This window comes from Struthio camelus, chromosome Z (genome assembly GCF_040807025.1).
Source record: "Struthio camelus isolate bStrCam1 chromosome Z, bStrCam1.hap1, whole genome shotgun sequence".
Lineage (NCBI taxonomy): Eukaryota > Metazoa > Chordata > Aves > Struthioniformes > Struthionidae > Struthio > Struthio camelus.
In genome coordinates this window covers 89089846-89113979 of record NC_090982.1, presented here as the reverse complement: position 1 = coordinate 89113979, position 24134 = coordinate 89089846, and the positions used below count along the sequence as shown (strand labels likewise).

General features: G+C 41.4%; 1 protein-coding gene across 13 annotated transcripts in view; it reads right to left on the bottom strand.

Annotated features, from left to right (window-relative positions):
* LOC138060863 (E3 ubiquitin-protein ligase NEDD4-like) overlaps positions 1 to 24134 on the bottom strand; it is a 214196-nt gene that overhangs the window by 146308 nt on the left and 43754 nt on the right. For 12 of the 13 annotated variants that reach the window (XM_068926753.1, XM_068926754.1, XM_068926755.1 and 9 more), the window contains exon 2: positions 23980 to 24053. In XM_068926753.1, the coding sequence (XP_068782854.1) occupies positions 23980 to 24053 (74 nt within the window). Of the gene's footprint in view, positions 1 to 22558; positions 22575 to 23979; positions 24054 to 24134 lie in introns of all 13 variants that reach the window. The other variant, XM_068926757.1, reaches the window with a different exon arrangement.

The window sequence follows — 24134 nt, the reverse complement described above, 5'->3', positions numbered from 1 at the left end:
GAAGAAAGCATGACACTGAAATTCACTTTTTCAGGGGATGCTATTTCCACCAAGCTCTGATTTCAGGGCCTGTTTCTGCCTGATAGCCTTTCTCCTTTCTTTCAGAGACAATGTCTTCCTTTTGTGATGTGCAGATGAAAACACCATGAGGTTTGCAGCTTCTATGTTAGTGGGAAAGAGAAGAGTAACCAGCCAAGGAAAGTAAAAGTGATAAGGATAGCCACATACCCTACACTGCCTTAAATGTTATCACATGGTCACTACTGGGCAGACACTCTTAGGTATTATAAAGTTACATGAAACAGGTAAATGAAGCCTATTTCCTCATCTAACACAATTTATCAATGGGAATTTACACATGAGATCCCAAATAACTCACTCCCTATGGGACACCTTAGAGCACCAAGCTCTGACACACGTGTCTCAAACCATATGCATCACACCAAGCGCAACAGTGATACTCTGCGAGAGAAGCAACTGCATTTCTTACGTTAATTCTCAGTGCTAACAAAGCAAACTGAAAAAACGTTAGCTGACGAAAGCAAACATATTACCCTAAAGCCAGCGATGCTGCCCCAGTTTCCAATAGCTGAAGATCCAGTCTTTAGTTATTTCAGAACAAACCCACACACCGATTGTCTCAGAATTCAATGTATACGTTCCTCATCAAAAGTGCATATTTTAGTAATGCCTACTTGACAGAGTGATATCTTACCATAACCAGTCACAGAAAGTTTCTATAGAATAAGTGCAAAAAGCAAGCAAAATAAAAGAACAAAAAGTCCATATGATAATTTCTACCTGCACCTCAAAATCTTCAGCTCTTTGGGGCTGAGGTCTATTGCGGCAGTAACTTTTGCCTATTCGTCGTCATCTGTATCATGCCGTCAGTATGGCCAATCCTCCCGTTAGCAACGGTCTCATTACGGGAACGCTCCCAGGAGCCAACAGCCGACATTTACTCGTACGGAATTTAAACAGCAAGAACGAACCATGCGTTACCGCTTCATCCTCACGCAGGTTCGGTGCTCTCGCCTTAATTCCGCTCCCAGCTGACATACCAAACACAGTTTTGGATAAGAAAATAAGAGGTTGCAGAAGCAATTGTTCTCCTTCCACAGCAGGGTTCTCTGTGTAGGACAGTCTCAATGAAAAGATAAACAATGCTGAAACTGTTGGTCAGACTGGACTCATTGTTCCTCCCAGTGTTAAGCAAAATACAGTATTATACTGCAGGAACATGGTATAAGCTGAATCATTAGAATGAGCAGCAAGATAAAACATTCAAGATAATCAATGAAAGCAAACTACTAGTAAGCTACTCTGTCAAACGTATATATGGACTACTAGGACAGATGACAGAAGAATACAGCAAAGAAGAAAGATTAATTATTTACACTATACAACACATATTAATAGCAAATATTTTAAATCTTGCTTTCAATAGCCACAGAGGACATAGAATTTAAACCGAATAGAAATCTGCCATTTATTTTGTGAAGTTTTTAATTTACATCTCCATCTGAGTAAAGCAGCAGAGGGGAAGTTTCTTACTATTTGTCCCAAGTCCCAAAGGCGGCGAGCTCCATAAAAAAAGCACTACCATTAAGAGACTTAAGAGACTTGAAGGATCGGCCTCCACAAGAGGAGGGCACCGTGGCAACACGGGCTGGGTTAAATGAATTCCCCAGTGATTACTGGGGCAACACTGGGATGAAAATGCAGGTTATGCAAACTCCTCCGAGAGGGAAACTCACCTCTGTTGTCTCCAGTGAGTAGCCAGCCACTGACAGACTACAAGTTAGGCGGTGACATGCAGCCACATCCTTTGCTGGTGCAGGACAACTTCACTCACATCAGCCACATAATTGTCTAAGTGGGCACATGCACTATTAAAAGGTCACGAATTTTTAAAATCATTAGTAGGTGGAGGGCCAAAACTTTTACATAACATGAATATCATTTCTTCCCCCTCCTTTTTTGGCTGATAGGGAAATAAACTCTCTTGTTTCTCCTTAAAATATTTTATTTCATTATTTTCTTCCATATGTGACCCTTGGCCACGCCCTTGCAAGCTGCACTTTAACTACAGTTATTGATAGATGTGGCAATAAAAAAGGCAAAAGCCTCCACCCACCAGAGCAGAGACGCATGTTGTGTGCTCATTGCCCAGAAACACAATTTCAATCAGTACTCCTGGGAAACGTTACATCACTCTTCATCCAACTGCACAGCAAAAGGCACGTCTGAACTTCCATCCGAGCAGCCCCTTGCTAAGTGCTTTCCCCTTAAAACACAGGAGGTGTATGCTTTCGAACAGAACTCATCCCTGACTTGAAGAAAGATTTCTGTTGTCTCCTGCTGCAGACACGGCTATGGCCTGGAGACACCATGCATTTGCTATTTACAACATGGCTTCTGAGACTACAGCTTACTTAAGTTGTCTTTTCACAGCTAAGTGGACAGAAGCCACAGTTGTCAGAAGTTCCCAGAAACCAACATCTGTCGGGTACCACAGGAAATTTATTTAATTTAAAAGGAAATACTACTGAACAATTGAGCATACAATACTGAATATTACGCCTGCTTCCCATCAGTTACCATCACGTCCTGGCTGGAAGCTACTGCCACTCAAAATCTGCCTACTTGATCTGCTTGCATGGTCCCTCCTGTAACTGCTCCCTAGCCTGTTCCTGTCAAAATGAGCAGTCTCCGTTAACTTGAGAAAAGCGAACGGATTTTAACCAACTGCGCGCTCTGACTGAAACGGGTGAGACGGCAAACACACCACGCGCAGTCTGACTGGCATGTCCACAGAAGGAATAACCTTCACCAGGAGGAAGCAGAAGAGAAACCCGGAGGTGGTTAACCTCTTCAGCTGGTATCATTAACCGCACTCAAAACAACCATCCTTCAGAGGGTGCTTTAAAACAGTTAACTAGAAAGGCACTTACAGGATGAACTAAGTGAGATCCTGAAACTCGCAATGCGCCTGTAACAACAGAAGTGCGTTTCACAGAAACGGGCTGAGAAGCACTCTGTCTGCCAGAACAGAGGAAAAAAAACAAATCAAACCAAAATAATCCTTCCTTATTTCAGAGATGATAGCAAGTTTGCCACGAGTCATCACATAACCATCTTTTTAACTAAAAATTTAATCTTGTCATGAGAACGTGTTCATTATGAAAAAGGTGTATGAAAAACCTTGTGTGTGTAGAGGGGCTACTGGGGGCCTGTCAAAGCTCTGCAGTTGCACCCCTAAGAGGAAAGGCAGCTGCTTTCAAGTAAGGAAAAGGGAGGGTACAAAAAGAGTTGCCAAAGAGAATAACTTCAAGAACATTAGACAAAAAACACAGGGGGAAGAGGTCAGTTTTGTTCCTTTATGCGATTATTCACTGTCACCAGGAGGTGACAATGAGATTCACCATCAGGCTTCACACCTTATCAAACTGCTCCTCCAGGCAGAGGAGCCTTGAGGGCAGCTCTTTCTAAAAGAAGCGGCCAGGAAAAGGGGTGAGGTGCAGGGCTGAGATCAGCATCTTCCCCACAAGACAGTTTCTATAGTGTCCCACTTGCAAGGAAAGTATTTACACATCTCCTTGGACATGCAACTAATTGCTAAAACTAGTAAGTATGGTCTTTCAAAATTAGTTTTCCAGTTCTGGCTACACAGTTCAACATTATCCCTCATAATACAGGACTCCTAAATAAACCCAGATCCTGGAACAAAACAAGCAGATACAGATTTACTTTGGAAAAAAAGAATACACTGTAAGAAGCTACGTCATTAAAAAACACCTTATGTTGCATGGACCAAAGCAGTACTAATTCAAAGATGTAACCGATTTTTAAATGCTGAGGACAAATTAAAAACAGTGCAGTGTGAGTCTACAGAACAACAGGCTGATACTTGGAAAGGCTGAGGAGCACTGCGGTGCAGTTGGTGAAAGAGTGGACTGGATAACTACCACCATAACTTTCCTACCACAGATCAAGAGAAGACAGACGGACACTGATTGGTTCCAAGAATAATGCTAGGTCTAAATGCGGACAACCAAACCATTCTAGCTTTACAGTAACTAACAGCAGATACCATCAATGGGCACTCCAAGCAGTTGAGACAGGCCTAAGGAAACGTGTTTCAGATCGATTTATACAGAGCATGCGTTTTGTTTTTCAATACTAGGCTAAGATAACCGTTACAGACATCTGCAGTGGCACAGAAAAAATAGTGACGTTATTGGGAGGTACAGATAATGCTTATTTTTCCTCTTTATGTGCCCTTATGAAATTAAAGAAAAATAGTAACTTCATCTGCTTTAACATAAACTGTAAGGATGAGGTTATTCTGTTAAAAAAATTACAGCCCACATTCATTCGTGAATGGATCCACGATAGACTAACAATTTTTAAACATGAGTAGCAGACTCCCTGCTGCCCAAAGCTATTGGATATGCAACAGATACACAGATTGCCTTCAAAAGAAATCATTTAAAAAAAATCTAAATTCTTTGTAAAGAGAAAAACATGTTTCTTTAAAATGACATCCTGAATTCCAGAGGTAGATCAAACTGGGGTCCAACAACGGAGGTGTCATCTATAAAGTAACGTATATCATATTCTAACCTCACATCATTCTTCCAAAAGTCATTTAAAATATCTCAAATAGGGACAGAATCACTGAGCACAGAGATTCGATTTCTTTGCAGTCAGATATTTACGCATCTTTATACCCATTTCCAAGCTCTTATAATGGCTTCTGTCCCTGTAGTTACTATGCACCTTTAAATAAATAAACAAATATCAGTGTTTGCCATCGTTTTCAAGACAGTCATATTTTCCCTTCATTGTAACAAAATTATTTCCTACTGTCTTCCTTCCAGCATCACCATGCCTTCATTTCCACTTCTGTCTTCCTATCTTGACTATCTTTTCTCTTTGTTTTTAAAGGCAACTAATGGAAAGATAATTTGCATAAAAAACTTTCAAAACAAAATATTAGGATTACTACCTTTTAGTCTATAGTCTACATTTTATTTCTGTTATTAAACATTTATAAAATATTTATCGTTCACAGCAAACTCTGCAATTTATGGGCACTGGGTAGAGAAACCTGTGATCTAGAAGCATTTCAAGTGCACCAAGAAGGTACAAGCAACCATCCAAAGTACAGGACACAAAAGGAGAACAAGGCCAGTTTGCTCTAAGTCAGTTATAACATAATCAGACTTGCATTAAATATAGAAATATCTCTGACTAGTCTATTCTGCTCAATGAACTCATGAAGAAAAGGCCCTGGGGCTCCCAGTGGACACCAAGTAGGGCATGAGCCAGCAACGTGCCCTTGCAGTAAGGGCCAACGGCATCCCGCGTTGCATTAGAAACAGCGTTGCCAGCAGGTCGAGGGAGTGATCCTTCCCCACTACTGCCCTGGCGAGGCCTCATCTGGGATGCTGGGTCCAGTTCTGGGCTCCCCAGTACGAGAGAGAGACGGAGCTACTGGAGCGAGCCCAGTGAAGGGTCACGAAGACGATGAAGGGACTAGAGCACCTCTCGTAAGGAGGAGAGGCTGAGAGAGCTGGGACTGTTGAGCCTACAGACGGGAAGGCTCTGGGGGGATCTTATCAATGTTTATAAATATCGGATGGGGGGAGTAAAAGAGACGGAGCTAAACTTTTCTCAGTGGTGCCCAGTGACAGGACAGGAGGCAATGGGCACAGACTGAAACACAGAAAATTGCATTTAGACATAAGGAAAAAACTTTTTTTTAGTGAGAGGGTGCTCAAACAAGGGAGCTGGTTGCCCAGAGAGGCTGTGGAGTCTCCATCCTTGGAGATATTCAAACCTAACTGGACATAGCCCTTGGCAACCTGCTCTGGTTGCCCCTGCTTTAAGCAGGGAGGCTGGCCAGCATCCAAAGAGGGGCCTTCTAGCCCCAACCATTCTTTGCTTTTGTGATGAGACCAAACCAAAAAGTCTAGTGACCTCTCATGTCAGAAAGTTCAATTTGCACTGGGATCCTCTGAGAGCTAAGAAACATCTCCCAGCATCGTTCTAAAAGGTAATTCCAAGAGGAGCGCACCCTTATTTCAGTGACCCTATTCAGTAAGAAAGTCATTAACTACAGGATTATTCTCTCATATACAACTAGAATCAGCTCCTGTAAACTGACCTAGGTGCGGAGTTGCTGTCTCAAACCATGAGCTAGGGTAAATGAACCTTTAACTGAAATCTCAAACTTTTCAAAATATAAGAAAATTATTTAAATCCAGGTATGCTAAAAGTTATTCATTAATTTGTGCTCATTTCTTTGGTAGAACATACAAGTGCAGATACAAAATATTAAATGTCACCAAAATAACGTTTTTATCTTCTGACAATCTGTAAACAAGACTGCTTGCAACACGTTTATACCACCATAGACTCAAAAGATTTGATGTCTAATTGCATAACGTTATTTATCGTTATTTTTCTGCTTAACGTTATTCACATCAATTTTCAATTTAAATGGAGTATTTTACCAGAGCAGCACTCTTCATACATCTGCTTCAAGGCTCTCTACATAGAAGCCCCAAACTGTTATCTTCTTTTCAAAGTGTGGAAAACCGAGAAACAGAAAGGGCGAGCCAAACCTTGGGCACCTCCCAGGGTCTTCACTTTTTGCCAGAGGTTTTCTACACAGCTGAAAATTTAGTGTTTATTTGCCTGATAAATATAACCGAACGTCTCATAAGAAGTATGCAAAGCAGTTCAAGGATATTATTTTCTTTACTTCTGAGAAGACCAGTGTCTTGGTTTTCTGTAGCCCAGATTATTATCTGCTATAACTGCCCCTTCTTCCTCAAAAAATGCAACCAACAACAAACCTAGGACACTTCTGTTTTAGCTAGGGTAGGGGAAAGAAAAAAAGGAAACAAGAGTAGATGTTTCCCATAATTTTGCCTCTCCCCCTCCTTGGGTCTGATTGTCAACTCGAGTCATGAGGGCTACACACACGGGCACACACTCGTGGCCCTTCTAGTCAGCCTACTGAAAAAGGGAACCGAAAGTTACGTCTGTCCCCGTATCCCTAACTCGCCCTGCTACGGATTCGTAGCGCAGGCCTAAGAATACAGGGAGACCGACGGTTTCTTGGCAGCCCGTCTGAAAGAAAGTTTCAGGCTGAGAGAGAAGCACATCACTTTCCTCAACCCCGTAACGGAACAGTATTTATGAAGAAAATGAACACACACAAAAAGCCCCACACACCAGCAAGGTGGAGCGCACAAGGGACAAGCAAGCAGGCTCACCCCCGTGAGGGAACGGGCTAACGGGGGTCTGCACCAGGTGCAGATGCAGGGCGGACCCTTCTCCTCCTTGTCTCAGGTAGCCCGACACGCGCCAACACAACGAACGGTAGGCTGCTATGTGCTAGCTCCTTAAAACGTTATTTTAAAAGTTATTTTAAAAACAGAGCTAATACATTAGGACAGGCTGAACTGCATTTGTCCTGCTCTTCTACGCCCAGAAACATTAACCAGCGTTCGTGGGGAAACTTTGAGGATAAACTGATCTTGACTGAAATCTATCCTCTGCAAATCTTAAACCAGCGTCAGGATTTCAGTCGGGGGAAGCGAGGAGGGAAGCAACTGAGCTCTTTAGTTCACTGACAATGATAAACGCACGTAGGACTTGCTGCATTTTAAGGCACACCAGCAGGACTTACAGCAATAAAAACCCACGTTGGCCAGCAGCAAAATTGCATAATAAAAAAACCACTGAGTTATACCTGCTCCAGTTACTCACAGAAAAGCCTGGAAAAAAATGCTAGCGCTAAATCAGCTCTAGGATTTCTATAGCTATTTTTGGAAGAGACCGCGTTCCTCTCTTCTTCGCCTCTCTCTACGCTTGACTACTTGAGCGGAGATGCCCAAACGAAACGAGCGGAAAGACCATGACAGAGCCCGGTCTAGCATCAGGTCGTAACTCTTGAGCTCTTGCAGCTGAAGGAAGTGCTCTTCCAGCCACAGTACTCCGGCCTCAAAGCACCTGTCCGTCTGTCCGAACGCTCCAACCCACGCTCAACTGGACAGCCTACGCCGCAATGGCCCAAGCTGCACTAACTTCTTACAAATCTCCACCTCAGCAGCTCCCCTCCGCCTTTTTCCACAGTCACAACCTCCCACCCAACCACGACCCCCAGCTGGGCTTCCTGCCCCCTCAGTTGCACTCACCCACCTATGGGGACCACCTTAACGGAGAGGCTGGCTCCCAGCAACGCGGAGCAGCTGACCTTTCCACTCACTGCCACCCCACCACAGGGCACGGGAAGCAGCACGCGCAACCACAGCGGCCTCGGGTCTTCTGAGCTTCAGCCAGCTTAACCTGCCATGAGCCTGCACCTAATGGCTCTCCGCAGTGACAATTACTTTAAAACAACTGATTTACAAATTGATAGTTATTTGCAGTATCTTATTTGCGTGCATACCAGTCGCTTATGGTTTCAGGGGACTACACAGCAATTCCTGCACTTGAAATTTAATGCTACTTTCAACAATCACTGTTAGTATCGGAAGACTACATGGCAAAACCTAAAAACTTTACTTCCTCCCATGTAAAAAAAAAAAAATCTGAAGACGTTAAACACGTTTACGAAAAAGTGCTCTAGGCCACCAGTTGCCAGTAAACAGTACAGAAACCCTTACAGAGAAGCTCAGACATGCTGAGAAAGGGTAATTATTGGATAAGAAGCAAGGACGTGAAATTACAGTATTTTACCTGTTCTCTAGGAGTGCTTTTCATGTACAAAGAGCTTACTCTAAGCTTAATCAAAGTGAGGTCAAAACACCTCTCATGAAAACTGTTTAGTGCGTCTAAGTGGAATAGGTACCGGCTTGCGTGAAATAACTTCCCAACCAAAGTTTCCTGGCAAGTAACACCACCTACCAACAATCTGTCTAATGAAAGTAACGCTGGTCATCGCCGTTTCCTTATGCTTATTTTACTTGACCCGCAGGCGATGCAGACACAGCACTGACTGCGTCTATGCCTGCTAATAGCTTCAACAATCCTCAGAGGCACTTGCAGGTCCAAGTGGAAAGCAATCTATGAGAACCAATTCTAAAGGATTTTGCTAATGACAATTATTTATATTCATCTTAATAACCTTGCAAAAGGCTTTTTAAAACATTGGAATCATTTTAATTTGCAATTCCAGTGTGTATAATGGGCTAGTTTGTCCATAATCTACTTCTGTCCAGCACACATTTCTACTAAAGACAGTGTTAACAGGAAAACACGCTTGTCTGCGGAACAACTTTATTTGCTCATCTGCAAATGATGGGGGCTGTTATGTAGTTCACACAGAAGCTGAAGTTTTTCTACTTCATAATCAGCAACAAAAATTCTGTTGAATAAATCCTGTTCTTCCCTACTCCTCTCAAGTAGCACATCTTTAGCACTCGTGGCCCCAACAATTTCCAATTACACAGTGTTAGAGATCACAAGGAGTTGTTTAACCAAGTATCACTGCTACTGCTCATAAAACCTTGCTCTTTCCAAGGGCCAGCCTCTCTGAAAAGGACCCCAAAAAAAAAAAAATCACTGCTTAATTGCATGAACAGCTGTTGCTCATCAGCAGTTACTGTTTTAGTCTTCTACTGAGCACACAAGCACACCTGACTGATCCAATTCAACGGCCACATTGAACTGCTGCAGTGAAAGTTATGTTTTATGAGAAATAACTTCTATCAACTGTTTTGATACTGGCATTGTTATATGATGTTAGAATCGCCTATCTTACACCAATAAAAATAACTGTTGGGCTACCAAGATACACAAAACAAAAAACAAGCAAACAAAGAGAAACACCACCCACCCACGGTAAAAAGCATCGTTTGCATTGCAGCACTTCTAATTCTTACTGTACTGATATTAGCTTTCACCAAACTTGGGCTATACTCATAACCGTTAATTATGATTTTATTTTTTAGCAGCCAGGTGAACATTGGGACAATTGCAAGAGGGGCAAATAGTAATATGGGACAAATAGTAAAGCTGCAAGGAAGAGAGTACCCTCTGGAGCCAGCACCAAGGTCTTCACCATCAGTCCCCACCGTCTGGGGTTGCTGCTGCCCCAGCGGTCCCCTGAGTGCTCTGGGGGGGACCAGGGTGACTCAGTGCTGGGTACGAACCACCACGGTCCGCTGTCTCACGCCTGCCACAGCTCCTGCAGCTCCCAGCACTCAGGTCAGTCTCTGCAATTCAGGACAGGTTGCCAGGCCTTATCAACACTCAACATGACACTTAGTTTTGAAACCTCAAAACTGTTTTTATTTTTCCCTTACATAAAACTGTTGTTCCAACAGTATCTTCCATAAAAACAAAAACACTGCTGTGGTGTCTTCAAGTGTACAAGAACCCCATTGTATGTACTGGACAAACACAGAACAAAAAGATGATCCATGGCCCTAAGAGCAGACAATCCAAGCATGCGATGAGATAAAACAGATACAGACAGACAAGTGAACGCAAAGAAAGAGCAAACAGCTCCAGGCAGCATGATGGCATGTATATCAGCAGTGGTTCCTTTGGCTAGGCTTTTACAAGTACTACTGGCAAAGGTGGAGCTTTACAGTGACCAATAAAGTCAAAGGAAAGTAAGCAAAACCTTGTTTAAAAATTTAACAGATTAGCGAGGGAGCCAGACCTCACGGAGCAAGCACTGACGTCAGCCAACAACTTCATGCAACCGAGAGCAGTAGATTCAAAGAAAGGGAGGGTGACATGGTCAAAACAGCAAGGTAGGGAAATAAGTCTTTCTGCAATAAATGAATCAAGATGTATTAATACAAGCAAGAAAAACAGGATATGAAATAAATAAGGCATGTGATGATGACAGGCAAGGAGACCAAGGAGGGCTTCATCTTATAAATTTATACTTGAAGGATCTGCAAGCTTTTCAGATGGGATATGCAGGCATTCAAGTGATGCAAGCACGTAACACTGGCAGAGATACTGCTGTGAACAAAGAAGCATGAAGCAGCCCAAAGGTCGAATCTGAGGCAGAAATTGAAAGTTTTAGATACATTAAGTCTGAGTTGGAGGCTACAAATCCACGATCTATCCAAACCAAAAATTATAGCCCAGATCCTGGACAAGACGGAAGTGTCCCCCACCAACAGAAAGACTCACGAGTTATCAGCACAGATGTGTTGGCTGAATTTGTAACTGCAGATGGGAAAATGAGTAAGCCTGGAAAAGTCCAAGAAATTGCCACTCTCAGAAAAAGATTTGTGCTTCGACTGCTGGTGGGAATAAACTGACTCCATAGCTCTATATGCACAGATATCAAGAAATTTCCTCTGGCTTACAGACTCTCCTTCATACCCCAGGGAAGTGGAGGGGAGACTACCTTGGAAGAGGACAGAATGGGAAAAAGTGTCGCAGAGCCCTTAGCTGGCCCGGCATGCTTCAAAGTGAGATGCCCCAGAAAGGTCACCTGCCAGGATCGAAGAGGACAGAACAGGAGGAGGAAAGAAAACCCTTACTTCCACAATCCCCAACCATCCCACTACTTAAAAGGTCTAATTGTATCTTGGTATCAGCACTGTTATCATCCCTTGTTTGGTATGCGAGTTGTGGATCCTTCCACATGGCATTTCCCCATGCTGATTTTTAATCAAAATACTTGATTACAACACTTATTTGTAATTCAGTTTCGAATCCTCTGGATAACAGGCATTTGAAAATGAGCAAGTATTTTACTGCTTCCTGGTTATGTTTTATAGGTTACAAGGTTTTGCTTGAGGTATTAACACCAAAATCACCTTACTTGTTCTGTTAAAGGTGACCTTAAGGATACATGTTCTGTTCTTGCTAGCGTCTGACTTCAGTTAAGCTGGGGAGAAGAGGCAAGCTTTAAAAGTTAATGATCATGCAACAACTTAGTTTTGCTACATTAGATACAAGGCCTTCCCCCAAGATGCTTTAGTGTTCTTCTTTTTTTGAGCCAATAATTTCTGCCTCCCTTTTACTCAGCCCCAGAGAGTAATATTTGGTTATTACTCCATACAATATGTGGTTATAAGAGAGAAGTTTTAAAAAAATAAATATCTGCCTTCATATTGTTTCTCTAAAACGATTTGTTTTTACTACTTCTCCAAAAAACAGAGGAATTTTGCTTCTTTAAAGCAAAAACAAAGGTCAAATTGTGATGGATTATTCTCAAGTTTAAAGGAGTGAAGTTTCGTTGGCACTTCAGTACAGAACAAAGCAGTAAAACAGGTTCAAGTCATTTGGGAGTTCAGCAGAAGTTTAAGAGACACTAGCATCATTATACTGATTTATATCACAAGCACTAATTCCAATGAAATAAAGACTTGAAAACAGAGTAAGAGCTATCTGAAATCTAAAATGCTAGCGGTCCTTAAATGTACGTGGACAATCCCAGCTCTGAAATTTTAGGATGGATAAAGAAAACAAATACTTCACACACAGGAGAAAAACTCCACATAAGAAAAACTCACCAACTTTGATAGATGTTTCAGTGTAGCACTTGCAAATGATGGCTAAGCTTGCCAGAATTACTTAATAAAATACCACCCATTATTGTTGTATGCTTTCCGTAACTACAAAATGAAAATAATTTACAGGCTTGTAGTGTTGAACGAGTGAGCAACGTCTGTATTCATTTATCAGAGAAGAAACAATGCAGTTATTACTAGGACTGTTCCTCTTTTCTTTTGCTTAGTTCAAGACATGATGTAGAAATAAATATACATTGCATCCTGGGAAACTGCCAGATACAGATAGTCTTTCAAGTATGAGATATGGGGCATTCCTAAATTTAGGAAGAAATAAGGAGAATACATAAACATTGAAGCTGCTGATATCTTAAATCCCTTCCACTTAATGATTTACTGCGATCAGCAAAGAGGAAGAAAAGACAGAAGTTCTGTCCCAAATTTTTAAGATCAAAAAGGTTTATCTTAGAAAGTTTTGTCTCATTGTTCCTCTTCTCATTGTTCCTTTTTCTTGTAAGGATAAATATTCTGGTAAACTAGTAGATTACAGGAGACAACACGCAGATGAAAAGTTTGAGTGGCTGAATACAGGCACTTCCTTCTTTTAAAAAAAAAAAAAAAAAAAAAAAAAAAAGAGAGACAGACATCTTAAGTATGTGTATCTGTACAGGGCACCTAACCTGCCACGCAATTAGCTGATTGAAATTCTTCCACACTATGACGTTCTAAACTTCAGAAATGGTCATTAAGTCTCCTTACTCATTAGCCTCTGAAGCAAGACCATCCAACTCAAGTAAACAACATTCCTCTATTTGTCTGAAGTACAACAGCTACTGAAATATATATCCCGTGCATCCTGAAGAACGTAACATGTATGAATGGATAAAACCCTGCTGATTTTGGTGAAAACTGGGAAAGCATAATTTCCATTAAAGCCAGCAAAGTACCAGTTAGTGGTAAAAGCCGAGGAAATTCTTTGGTGCCCTCTGCTGCCAGCTGCCAAAAATGAGCTAGACGCGACATGCTTGGTTTCTCGCATTTGTTAAGCATATCTTCAAGCACAGAGGCCTAGCCCCACCAGAAAGCCCCTAAACGCGTGGCTGGCCGGGAAGAACGTGTATGGGGGCTCTGCAGTGCAAACGATCCTTCAGGAAATCTCCATGCATAAAATTAAAGCAACCATAATGCCTATTCCAATTTAATGGATACACTGATAAACCTCCTGCCTACACTTAGCAGCCCAATACCCCAACGTTTAATCACTTGCATGAGGTTGCATAAGCATTAAGGTTTCTAAAAATCAGATTTCACACATAAAGATATCTCTCTTACCTATTTCTACTAAGCAAGCTTTAATATCTCCTCATAACACCACTCTCAACTATCCATTAATCACCATTTGGGACAGGGCTTTGTTTAGCTGTCTTTTAAAGTGTTTTCTTGAGGTCCAGCTCAAAATTGTTGCTCAGCCAGGTCCGACGCTACACTTCTCTTCAACGCAGAGATGAACTGGCTCGTGCTGTCTCCAGCCACTTCTCCTCTGGCCAGGCTGTGGGTCACTGTCCCCTTCCACTGTGCCAATGAACACCAGAGCGTGAACCCAATCGCCCTATAAGCCACTGCTAGTGAGGAGAAGGAACAGGATAAGCCACCGTGCAGGGACGAATGAGCGGCTGGAGGAGACAGAGACAGAAACTTAAGACTTTTTGTTGCTTGTAAATACATAACGTCAACTGCAGCCTCATTACTCTTCTCCAGTAACTCCACCACTGATCATATCTTGAGGATATCTACTAAAAACAACAAAGGGTCTGCCCTGGGAACACCTGATATTGCAAAATTATCTGAGCATGTATTTTCCAAAACTCTCGGGAGAAGCCTAACAAAACAAGAAAGTACAAGGGGACTTAACAAACATTGGGAATGAGAAAGGAGGAGACAACTCTGGCTCATACATTTACTGAGGTTGGATTATATTACCACCGACAAATTCTAACTTCAGAAAACAACCATCTCTGCCTACACGTGGTCTATTTCTCCTCCGTTCCAGGCAGGTACACACACCTGCTTTCGCAGCAACACTCAGCGAGTTTGTTTAAACATTTGCCTAAGGCTGTTCTGATTGCCTTGTAGCTGCTTTTCATTTAAACATACTCGTCCTTGCCTGGCAGGTACGCACATACGCATAGCACTGATTAGGTACGAAACGGCTTTAAAGGTTCAACGCCATTCCAAAATCCTGAGCAGTCCGTCTGACGCCTGCAAGCGTTACGCCAAGTCAGCGCCCTCTCTCCACGTTCTACTCATTTATATGCTGCATCCCTGTTCGTTTCGCCCAACTTTACCGGTGCAAAACCGGCACTGAAGGGTAAAGCTGTTATAAAGTTCGTATCTTGTTCTCTGACTGATGCAACACAAATGTAAACACATCGGTACTGCTGGTCACCCAGGAGGAATGGGATTTCCTTCATAATTATAAAACCACAGCATCAGAGCACGGGAAGAACCCACATGCTCAGACACGTCTGGGACGGGATGGGACAAGGTGACATACAGCACTCTTACCCGATGAACAGAGTTAATGGAATCGTTTTTCAAATTTTAATTTGAGCTAAGAAAAGAATATATGTAAAAAGCTTTGAAGCAGATGAAGTATCATACACTTCCTGTTAAAATTCTTCAGCATCTTCCCCAAGCTCTCAGAATTGTCATGTTTTATTGTCACATTTCGCACAGAACGGCTCATCTACTTTATTATTAGGTGCATTTGGAAACTTTCAGGATTCCCATTGCAGCTCAGCTGTTGGAACACATTTGTGCCAAGACAGAACATAATGAAATCCAACAGAACTGACCTGTACATTCAGATTTTAGGAGAGGAGACTTAAGGCATTTATATAATGCCAACTACAACAACAACAAATTCTACTTAGTTTCTACACATATCTAAATCATTTAAGCCAATACTGTCCAAAGGGTAGACTGAGAATGGGCACTAGTGGACGTAAGCAAAAGTAAAACAAAATCTGAAAGAAAAATAATTTAAAAGTTTAGAAGATTTTTAGTTGCCGATACTAAAACTATGTTCTTTATAACAGTGACAAAAATCTTTTGACAATTTAATTTTGTCACAATGAATCTATGAAAAATAAGTTACTACACACATGGCAAAAAAATCTGAACCTGAACTCTCTTGTTGGGCAATGCCATCTCTTAAGGCAAAAAGAAAGAAGGCTCAGCCAATTCCTTATGTTTTAGCCTGCTTTTTACACGTCTTCTAAGAATTTAGTAACTTACCTCTTTGTCAGGTGTTCATTAAAGAGTTCTGTTTGGTCCTCTGAGCGCTCTTTCCGCTTTCAAATGAGTATAAATTTGCCATCTGCCATCTATTTGCTTTATAGACATTATCTCTGTTGAATGTCCACCTCACACATCCATAACTACTACAGCTCTGTGCAGTCAAATAATAATAAAAAAAATTTAGTGACCAAGCCTTATTTCAGTTAACCAGGGCAGTGGCTACCTTGTCAACATTTTCCATTTCCTTCAGGTCACCCTCGCTATCCAGTACTTTACTGTCAACATCTGAATTTATGTTTTTATACTCCACTGCGTTCCAAAGTACAGCTTGGTCTAGATTTAATGAGGTTCTCAGGGGGCTTCTTTCCTTTCCCCCTAACTCCATAACTAATACGTTGATTTCTCCTATACCAGGAAATCTTCCAGTTTTTCACTGCGTATTGAACCGTCACTTCAAATATCCTGCTAGCACACTCTTTTTTCCCCCAGTGCAGTACTGTAACAGCCACGCGTTGAACGATTCATTATTAAAAGAAAAGGCAATGTCAGTGGAGATGGGGAAGAGGAACCCATCACAGTTTCATCGTAATGACTGCTAAAGCACTCAAGTCTTATTTGATGAGTATTTTTGTTGAAGCAGCATAACGCATCAAGATTTTCCACTGAAATTCAACTCAGATTTGCCACTGCTCCCTTGAAACATAGCAAGGGCACGACAAACAAGAAAAATTACGAAATTAGCTACAGCAACGGTATGGAGCAATCACATCACTCTTTGGGTAAGACTAAACACTTATTTTCAGTGACATTGCACAAAATTCAAAGAATCGAATATTTACATTGCTCCAAATATTGCATTTCTCAAAACCTTGAACCAGCAGAAGAAAGGTGGTTCCTATTCTTCATTTTCCAACTAGAAAAAAGAAATACTACATGAATCCAAATCACTCGAGCTCCTGCCTTCTGCGCAAGTGGCTTTGCTGAATTCAATCGTTTGAAAGTTTGCATTACAGAATTCCAAAGTTTTGCTCCACCTCCAGGAATTGCTCGAGACAGGACAGACACTGTATTTTCCACTCTGGAATATATTCCGTTTTGCAATCCTGAAACATTCCTCCAAAAAACTACGTTCTCCTATGAATGCAGTTAAATGGAGTTAACTTTACAGGGTAAGATTTTTGACTAATGGCTGATGCCAAAAAACATTTTACGTGCACCACAAAAACAATTTAAGAATCTGAGTTTTTTAAAATTGTATGTACAGTAAATCATTTTAAAGAAAATACAAGTTCTTGATAAAAAACATTTGCTTATTCAGGCACTCGCCAAACTAGCCGCCAGAGGGAGCTTTATTGTTTATAAAGACAGTATTTGCAAAATCCTGTAGAACAGTGCACTGAGGAGTCTGTTTATTGTGCATCAGATTATTTACAAAATCTAATACTCATTAATTTTTTATGAGTAGCTCACCTCCATAATTAGTCTCTATTAGACAGAGGAAACATCAGTAAGAGAAAGAACTGAATGTTTTTAAAACTCAGTTCCAAGGTAGTTGCACACACTAGCTCTTTCACGGGCATGTTTTTCACTAGAATTTCTCCATTAGTTAAGAGAATTTACCATCACTCAAACTGGACTAGAAATAGCAATGGTGGACACAGAAGAGGCAACAGATACACGTCCGCTGTCTTTGCTACCTGCTGGTCACACTCTCCGCAGCCGTGGTGCTCTACTGCCATCGTAAATCAACAGGAACAACGTACGCGTACCTGACAGAATCCGGCCACGCTTGACACAGCCCTGTTGCGAACGGGGGTACGCAACACGATTGACACCCCCTCGGGGGCCCTGGGGCCTGCAGGGCCCCCCAGCACGGCTGCGGGGAGCCGCTCTGAAGAGGAAGGCGGCTCCCATTTTGTCTGAGCCTTCACGCCGCAGGCTCTTCCGAGCAGGTGAGCACAACCGACCCGGAGGAGACCCGCAGCGTCTCATTTGGAAAACGCTCGACCTTTCTCAACTTCCAGACTGCCACAATTTTAACTTACTTTGTTATCAAGAAGGCAAGAGCAGCAGCTAAGGAATTTAAGCCAATATGCCCTTTTTCAGGCATGCGAACGTACCCTTCTTCATTTCCAGTTCTGTTCGATCAGTAAGAACATCCACGCCACAGTGTCTTTTCTGCTTATTATTGGTTGTGTGAAGTAACATTTTCTTCTCATTTATACGTATCACCTTTATTACTTGTGACTGCATTTGTGTGTGAATGCACAGAAACGGTATTTATAAAAGCGTGCCGTGACTGTGCCAAATAACATAATGGCCAACCCAGTGCTACCTTCAGAAGTGCTGTATTTTAAAAAACTGGTGTGGGTGTATTCTAAAAAAGTAGTGATGTAATTCATTTGATTATGTATCTTGTTAAATTTCTTTTTAATCTTGTGTCTTTTCCAAATGGTGTAAACACACTGCAACGGGAAGAGGGGAATTATACGCAGTAAATCACACAAAGCTATGGTGGTATCATCTGTTTCACCAGTTACTACAGAAGTATTTGCCCAGAAGAGTGACATGAGGCTAATCTCCAGACAGTCTAAGAATCCATAAATCCATGTTAAAAGCTTATCTGCAGATAAGAAGGTGGTCTTTTTTATCTATAAACAACAGTATTACATTCCCATAACTTTGAATAAAACAAAATGATTAAAAAAATCCAAGTCCATCCTGGAACTACCTTCCAGAAAAGATATAAACTTGCCCCCTGAGGCAGAAGGTGCTCAAACAGACCAACTCACTGGAGGAAGATCTACTCAGATTTCAGTAAGACGTAAACATAAGAACTGGATTCCAGAGAGGAGATTTCATTTTATACCCCAAGGTTCTCCAGGCAGCAACTGCATCTGCACCCAGCAACTTGCACAGTGCAGCCTCCTTCAGGAGCGAGGCTTTGAGTGCCGTCATAATATGTGAGTAAAAACAAAACAGTAATAAATAATAATAATCTGTTCAGCATGTTGCACGATTAAGATAAATTTCATTATAATTTGCGTTACCCAATTACATACAAGAATGCAAATACCTTCAATAGCTGAATTTAGTAGGACATGGCATTTAAGAAAGTTTGGAGATAGAATGAAAGGAAATACATGTAAAATTGTAATGCTTAAATTACAATACAGCATGCTTGCTAGGAAACATCTGTGCCCATGCCTAAACAGCAATGCAGACTACAGCGATGCAGACTGTAATGTACCGTTCAAGTCTAAGTCAGAGGTAAGCATGCAAAGCTAATACTAAGTTCACGAAATCCGTTTACAGCACCTCCTAGCCGTTGCAGCGAACCAAAGATTCCACGTGTTATGATTTTACAGGGCAAAATCTAAAACAGGCTATAAGTCACTTAGGTCTACTTCAACTAAAATTCTGGAGATGAAATCCATCACATTTAACCGTCACCTCAGATAACTCAGAGCTGCTACTCATTTTTACATTCTAGTATATTCTGTGTCATTCTAATCGTAATTCTAAGAATGTCTCAACTCACGCATGTCATCAGTTGCTATCCAAGTGATTTCGTAAGCCAAAAAGAATTTCAGAAAAGGAAAATTAAAAGCAGTGAGTCTTCTTTATTGTTGCAGTCTTCAGGAGAAAAATACTAGTTTCTCTAGTGCTCTAAACTGGCAGGAGATTTTCTTCAGATGCTATCAGGCAAAAATGGCTTTCAAACTCCACAAGTCTAGAAGTGGTGGCTTTAATATTCCAGTTAATTAAATACTGTAAGAAAAGCCCATTGAGATATAAAACACAATGTATGCTTTGTAGTTCATCTTTCATAGTCACACAGTAATATGCTCACTATTCTGCCCCAGTATTAAAAACGCTGCATGACTCAACCATGAAGGAGCTGCTGCCCATCAGCTGCTGGGACTGTAATTCTGCAATTCTAACATTTTTCAAAAGATTTCATTAAACATTTTATGATTTGCTCATTCCAAAGTTTATAACTATCTAAAACATTTAGCACAGTCATTTGACCACCTCTCTCCCAAAAACAGCATTACAAGAGCAGGAATTTGTCCTCAGCACTTGGTTTAATTTGTGAGAAGAGAGAGGAAAAAAAAAAAAACAACACGTATTTGTCCACAGCCCAGCAGTGCCTATAGACAGAGGGAGCCTGGTTAGGATGTGTCATACCACGAGCGAGGGGCATCACAGACGGTGGGGTGGACACACGGTGGGGTGGACACACGTTGCACTCCTTGAGAGACCATGCTGCTCTGTCCTTCGGTGCTGGCCGTTTCTGTTCATTCGTTATGAAAGAAACGGATACACAGGGCAACACCCCTAAGTCAACCCTGTCCCAGTTTGCATCTGGATGAATCACAAGGCATTTTCCTCTACTCTTAAATGCCTCCTTTTTTCAAAGCAAGGCCTACTCATTTTCACACTTTCAAATGCATAGCCCACTCATTCGCACGCGCCTGCCCCGGCGGAGCGGCGCTCTGCTCTACCACCACCATGCCTCAGCCTTTGCCTCTTTGTTCGCCATACCCACAGGCGCAATGACGTGTCTCCCGCCTCCCTCAACATCTCTCAGGCAGGAGGGATAATCACCTCAAAAAACATTATCCAACAGCCGTGGGCGGGTGCTCCACCTGACAGCAGATGAGAAGAGACAAGTATTTCTTGTAGAGGAACAGGCAAGGCTGGTGCCAGACAGAAACCCAACTCTGCTCCTGCTGCCTGGGCCGGCAGAGACACTCCTGCAGGACGCTGGCGTTTCCACAGGAAAGTGGCCTCGGGGGCCAGCAGTCCCCAACTACTGCCAGTAAAAAAATAAAAGGAGTGAAGGAAGCAGAAAGATTTAACGGGAGACTGGCCACTGTCACGCGCACCTTCCGTTAAAGGTGTGGAGAGGTCGGTCCCTCGGGAGCGAGGGCAGAGACCTGAACTGCTCCTCCTTCCGCCCGCGTGCACTGCTCATCCCTGCGGTTCCTTCGCAGCCGACCAAAAAGATCCTCAACATGGCCCACTCGGTTCTTCAGCCTTTTGCTGAGCCTGCTAGCAATGGTCTCAGATATGGCACATTTTTCTTTGATACGGGTAGCTACTGCCTAGCACACACCGCATTTACGGAATAAAATTGTGTAACATAACTTTCATTTCCTTCCAGGTAAGATGTTAGTCTGTGGCTGTGTGCTAAAAGTGACACCATCACAAATCTCTTCCAAGTTGATTTTCTTTATCTGATGAAAGTTATTTATGGGAGAGTAAGAAGAAATGGAGGGTTGGGGTCTACATTCACACCAACAGAAGAAAACACGCATAGATAGGATTACTTACTGTTATGTTTAGGGATCCTGAACATATGCTACACAGAAAAACTATTTTTATGGCCTTTAGAAGTTTACATTTTCCTCATCCTCGTGCTTAGTTCAGACATTACGTACTCCCTTGCCCCCCAAATAAGAATTTAATCATCCATTCCATACTGATTCTCAACAAAACTGTTAAAAGAATAATTATTACAAAACACACACTTGACAACTATGTTAGAATGATTCTATTTGTGATGACTTAAATCATACTTAAGATTCAAGCAGCATGAAATGATGAAATCTCAGCAAGATATGCAAGGCCCTTAAAATAAGCAAAAAAAGTCAACTCCAACTTTAGCCCCCGCCCAAACTTTCTGAAAGCTTGTCAGCACAACGATACAAGCACTTCACTAAGTTTGTGATGTAAGATGCTGTTAGCCTCACTTCTACTAAAGAACTGTTTAAAACACAGTTAAAAACATATTCCCAACTTATGTTTTTAACTCTCTGGTTTTATGGAAACCCTACTGACTTGAGGCCAATATACTTAAATATTTAAGGGCCACATCAATGGAACTCAGTTCAAATTTCATTTAGTTTAAGTATATCTGAATTTTGAAAGATAATTTTCTTTCATTTATCAATTTCTGAACAAATTTCAGGAGTTCTTTTGAATGAGACATCTTAAATATTTACAAAAAGATCTATGAGAAGTATGGCTGAAGGAGATACTACAATGCCGGGGATTCAACTGTAAAGTTTCCAAGGCATCCTTTAAAGAATCGAATGAATTCCAAAGAGATTCCCATTTTTCTTAGCTTACTTCTATGAGTTTGCCATAGCACTTCAGTATTTCTATAAAATCCCTTCTAATAAGTAGATCTGATATTCCAAACACAAGTTTTGCTTTTTTTTTTCCTTCAAAAGACGTGATAAAATTTAAAGCTCAGAAAAGTGCAGAAACAAAATCCACCCAATTAAATATATCAAGTAACCAAAAGATTTGTAATAATACAAAAAGGTCAAATTAAACAAGATATAGAAAAAGCAAAGTTAGCACATAAAAATGGCAATTCTATGGTTAGTATTTTTAATAGAAATCTCATTTTCTCTGTGCCTTAGTCCCATCTCTTCTCCAGAATTTGTTCCTCCTCTCTCATGTTTTGGTACTGCAGCATCTCAACTCCAACTGCAAGAGCAGGCAAAGGGCGAGAGTCCCATGAGGTATATGCTGATGCAGCGAGAGCAAGCAGTAGTACTCCTATAGTGCAACCTAGCCACACTATTAACAGTACTACCATGAATCTACTCAGCAAGCACTATGTGTCTGATTACATCTACACATGAGCCACTTCTTTTGCTGCTTATGTTAGCACCAAAAGCTATTCTTCAAAAGAGCAAATTTGGAGGAGGAAAATAAAAAAAAAAGCTTAGTCTTACCATATTCTGCATACAGCTACCGAAGGAACGTTTGTTGCAAATATCACAAAAAAAAATTAAAGTTGATTAAGCCTTTAATCGCTGCTTTCATGTAGTTTCAAACTAGATAGGCAAGCTAACAAACAATTTGCAAGCATCATTAAAGATATACAGGGAAATCCATAGGGAGGCTCATTTATAAATTATGAAACTAGAGTCATTTCAATAAGAGCTAAACTGGTTACCACTAACTTCAACTTGATACTTCTACAAAGTTCGGGGCACTTTTAGTAAAGAATCTCCTCATACTAAGGACTGAGATCAGCAGAGAAAGTCAAACTTGGAATTAGCCTTCAGAAAAAAAGAAGGTTTTCTGCATCAGTTTCGACTTCAGGACCAGTTTCTCCCTCACTTACTACCTTAGAAAGATCTGATTCTTTAAATCACTATTTACACAACAAGCCTAGGCTTGAGGAAAGCTATTCCACCCCCCTTTTTAATATGTGCATTTTACACCTGTGACTAATTCTTTCAAAACAAAAGACTTCAGAGAACAAACAAAGTGACTGTGTCTGTCTGTTTCCACTTGACCACTTAAAACCAGTTTTGTCATTTGGCAATCGTTATTCTGGCTTGAAGACCAGTGCAAAGCATGGTCTGTTCGCTCCATCTTTCAACGCGCAGACAAACAGGGAGACAACCATGGGCAGACTGCCCCGTGCACTCCGGAAGGCTCTCTTTTTCCTCTCAGCTCCCAGTTTAAAACAAAAGTAATTTCAAGGCTCAACCAAAAGCAAAACCTGGACTTGCCATAGCCAAAGCAAAAAAGCAGCAAGTCGGCACAGTTCATGCCAAACTCTTTCCTGCACTAATACTTCCAATAACATAGGCTAAATAAAGATAAAATGCTTTACTGCCTTTCCATCTGAAAGGTACCATTCTTAGGAACTGCAGCAGTGATATCCAGATATGTCTAAGAGTCCAGGAAAATTCAGAATCTGGCTATCACATCAGACTTAGACACCTGGCACTGAAGAGATTGGTGCTGAAAACCAGCAGAGAGTGGAGCTTTCTCAAATTAAGAGAGGGTGCTGCTGGCTTTTGGTCTTTCTTACATCATGTGAGTCATATGGGGAGACAGCTGGGAGTAATTTTAAATATTACCAAAACCTGCCAAAGTTTGAGTGCTTCCTTACATATTGACAGAACTAGGGCAGAAGATGAAATAAGCAACTGTTTCCTGTGGTGGAAGAGGGAATATTCCAGAGGGCATGAACAGTCCTTAGTGTGATTAATTGCTTTCTTGCCAACAAACATCCCATAATTTGCATTGGCTGTAATCATGTAATAGGATCTCTCATTATGTTCATGAACAATTATAGTGTCCTTGCTCTAAGAGTATTGTGTTTAAAAGCGTAGAATACTCAACGCAACACACCTACCTGGCTCCGAAGATGTCTTTTTTTGCTAGATCAATGCCAGAAACCACCTTTACCCTGAGGATACGAGACTCCTCCTGTTAATAAAAAAAAGACGACAGGTTTAATGTTGGTTCAGTAATTGATCTTCAAGATCACCACTGTGCAAGTGGTTAAAC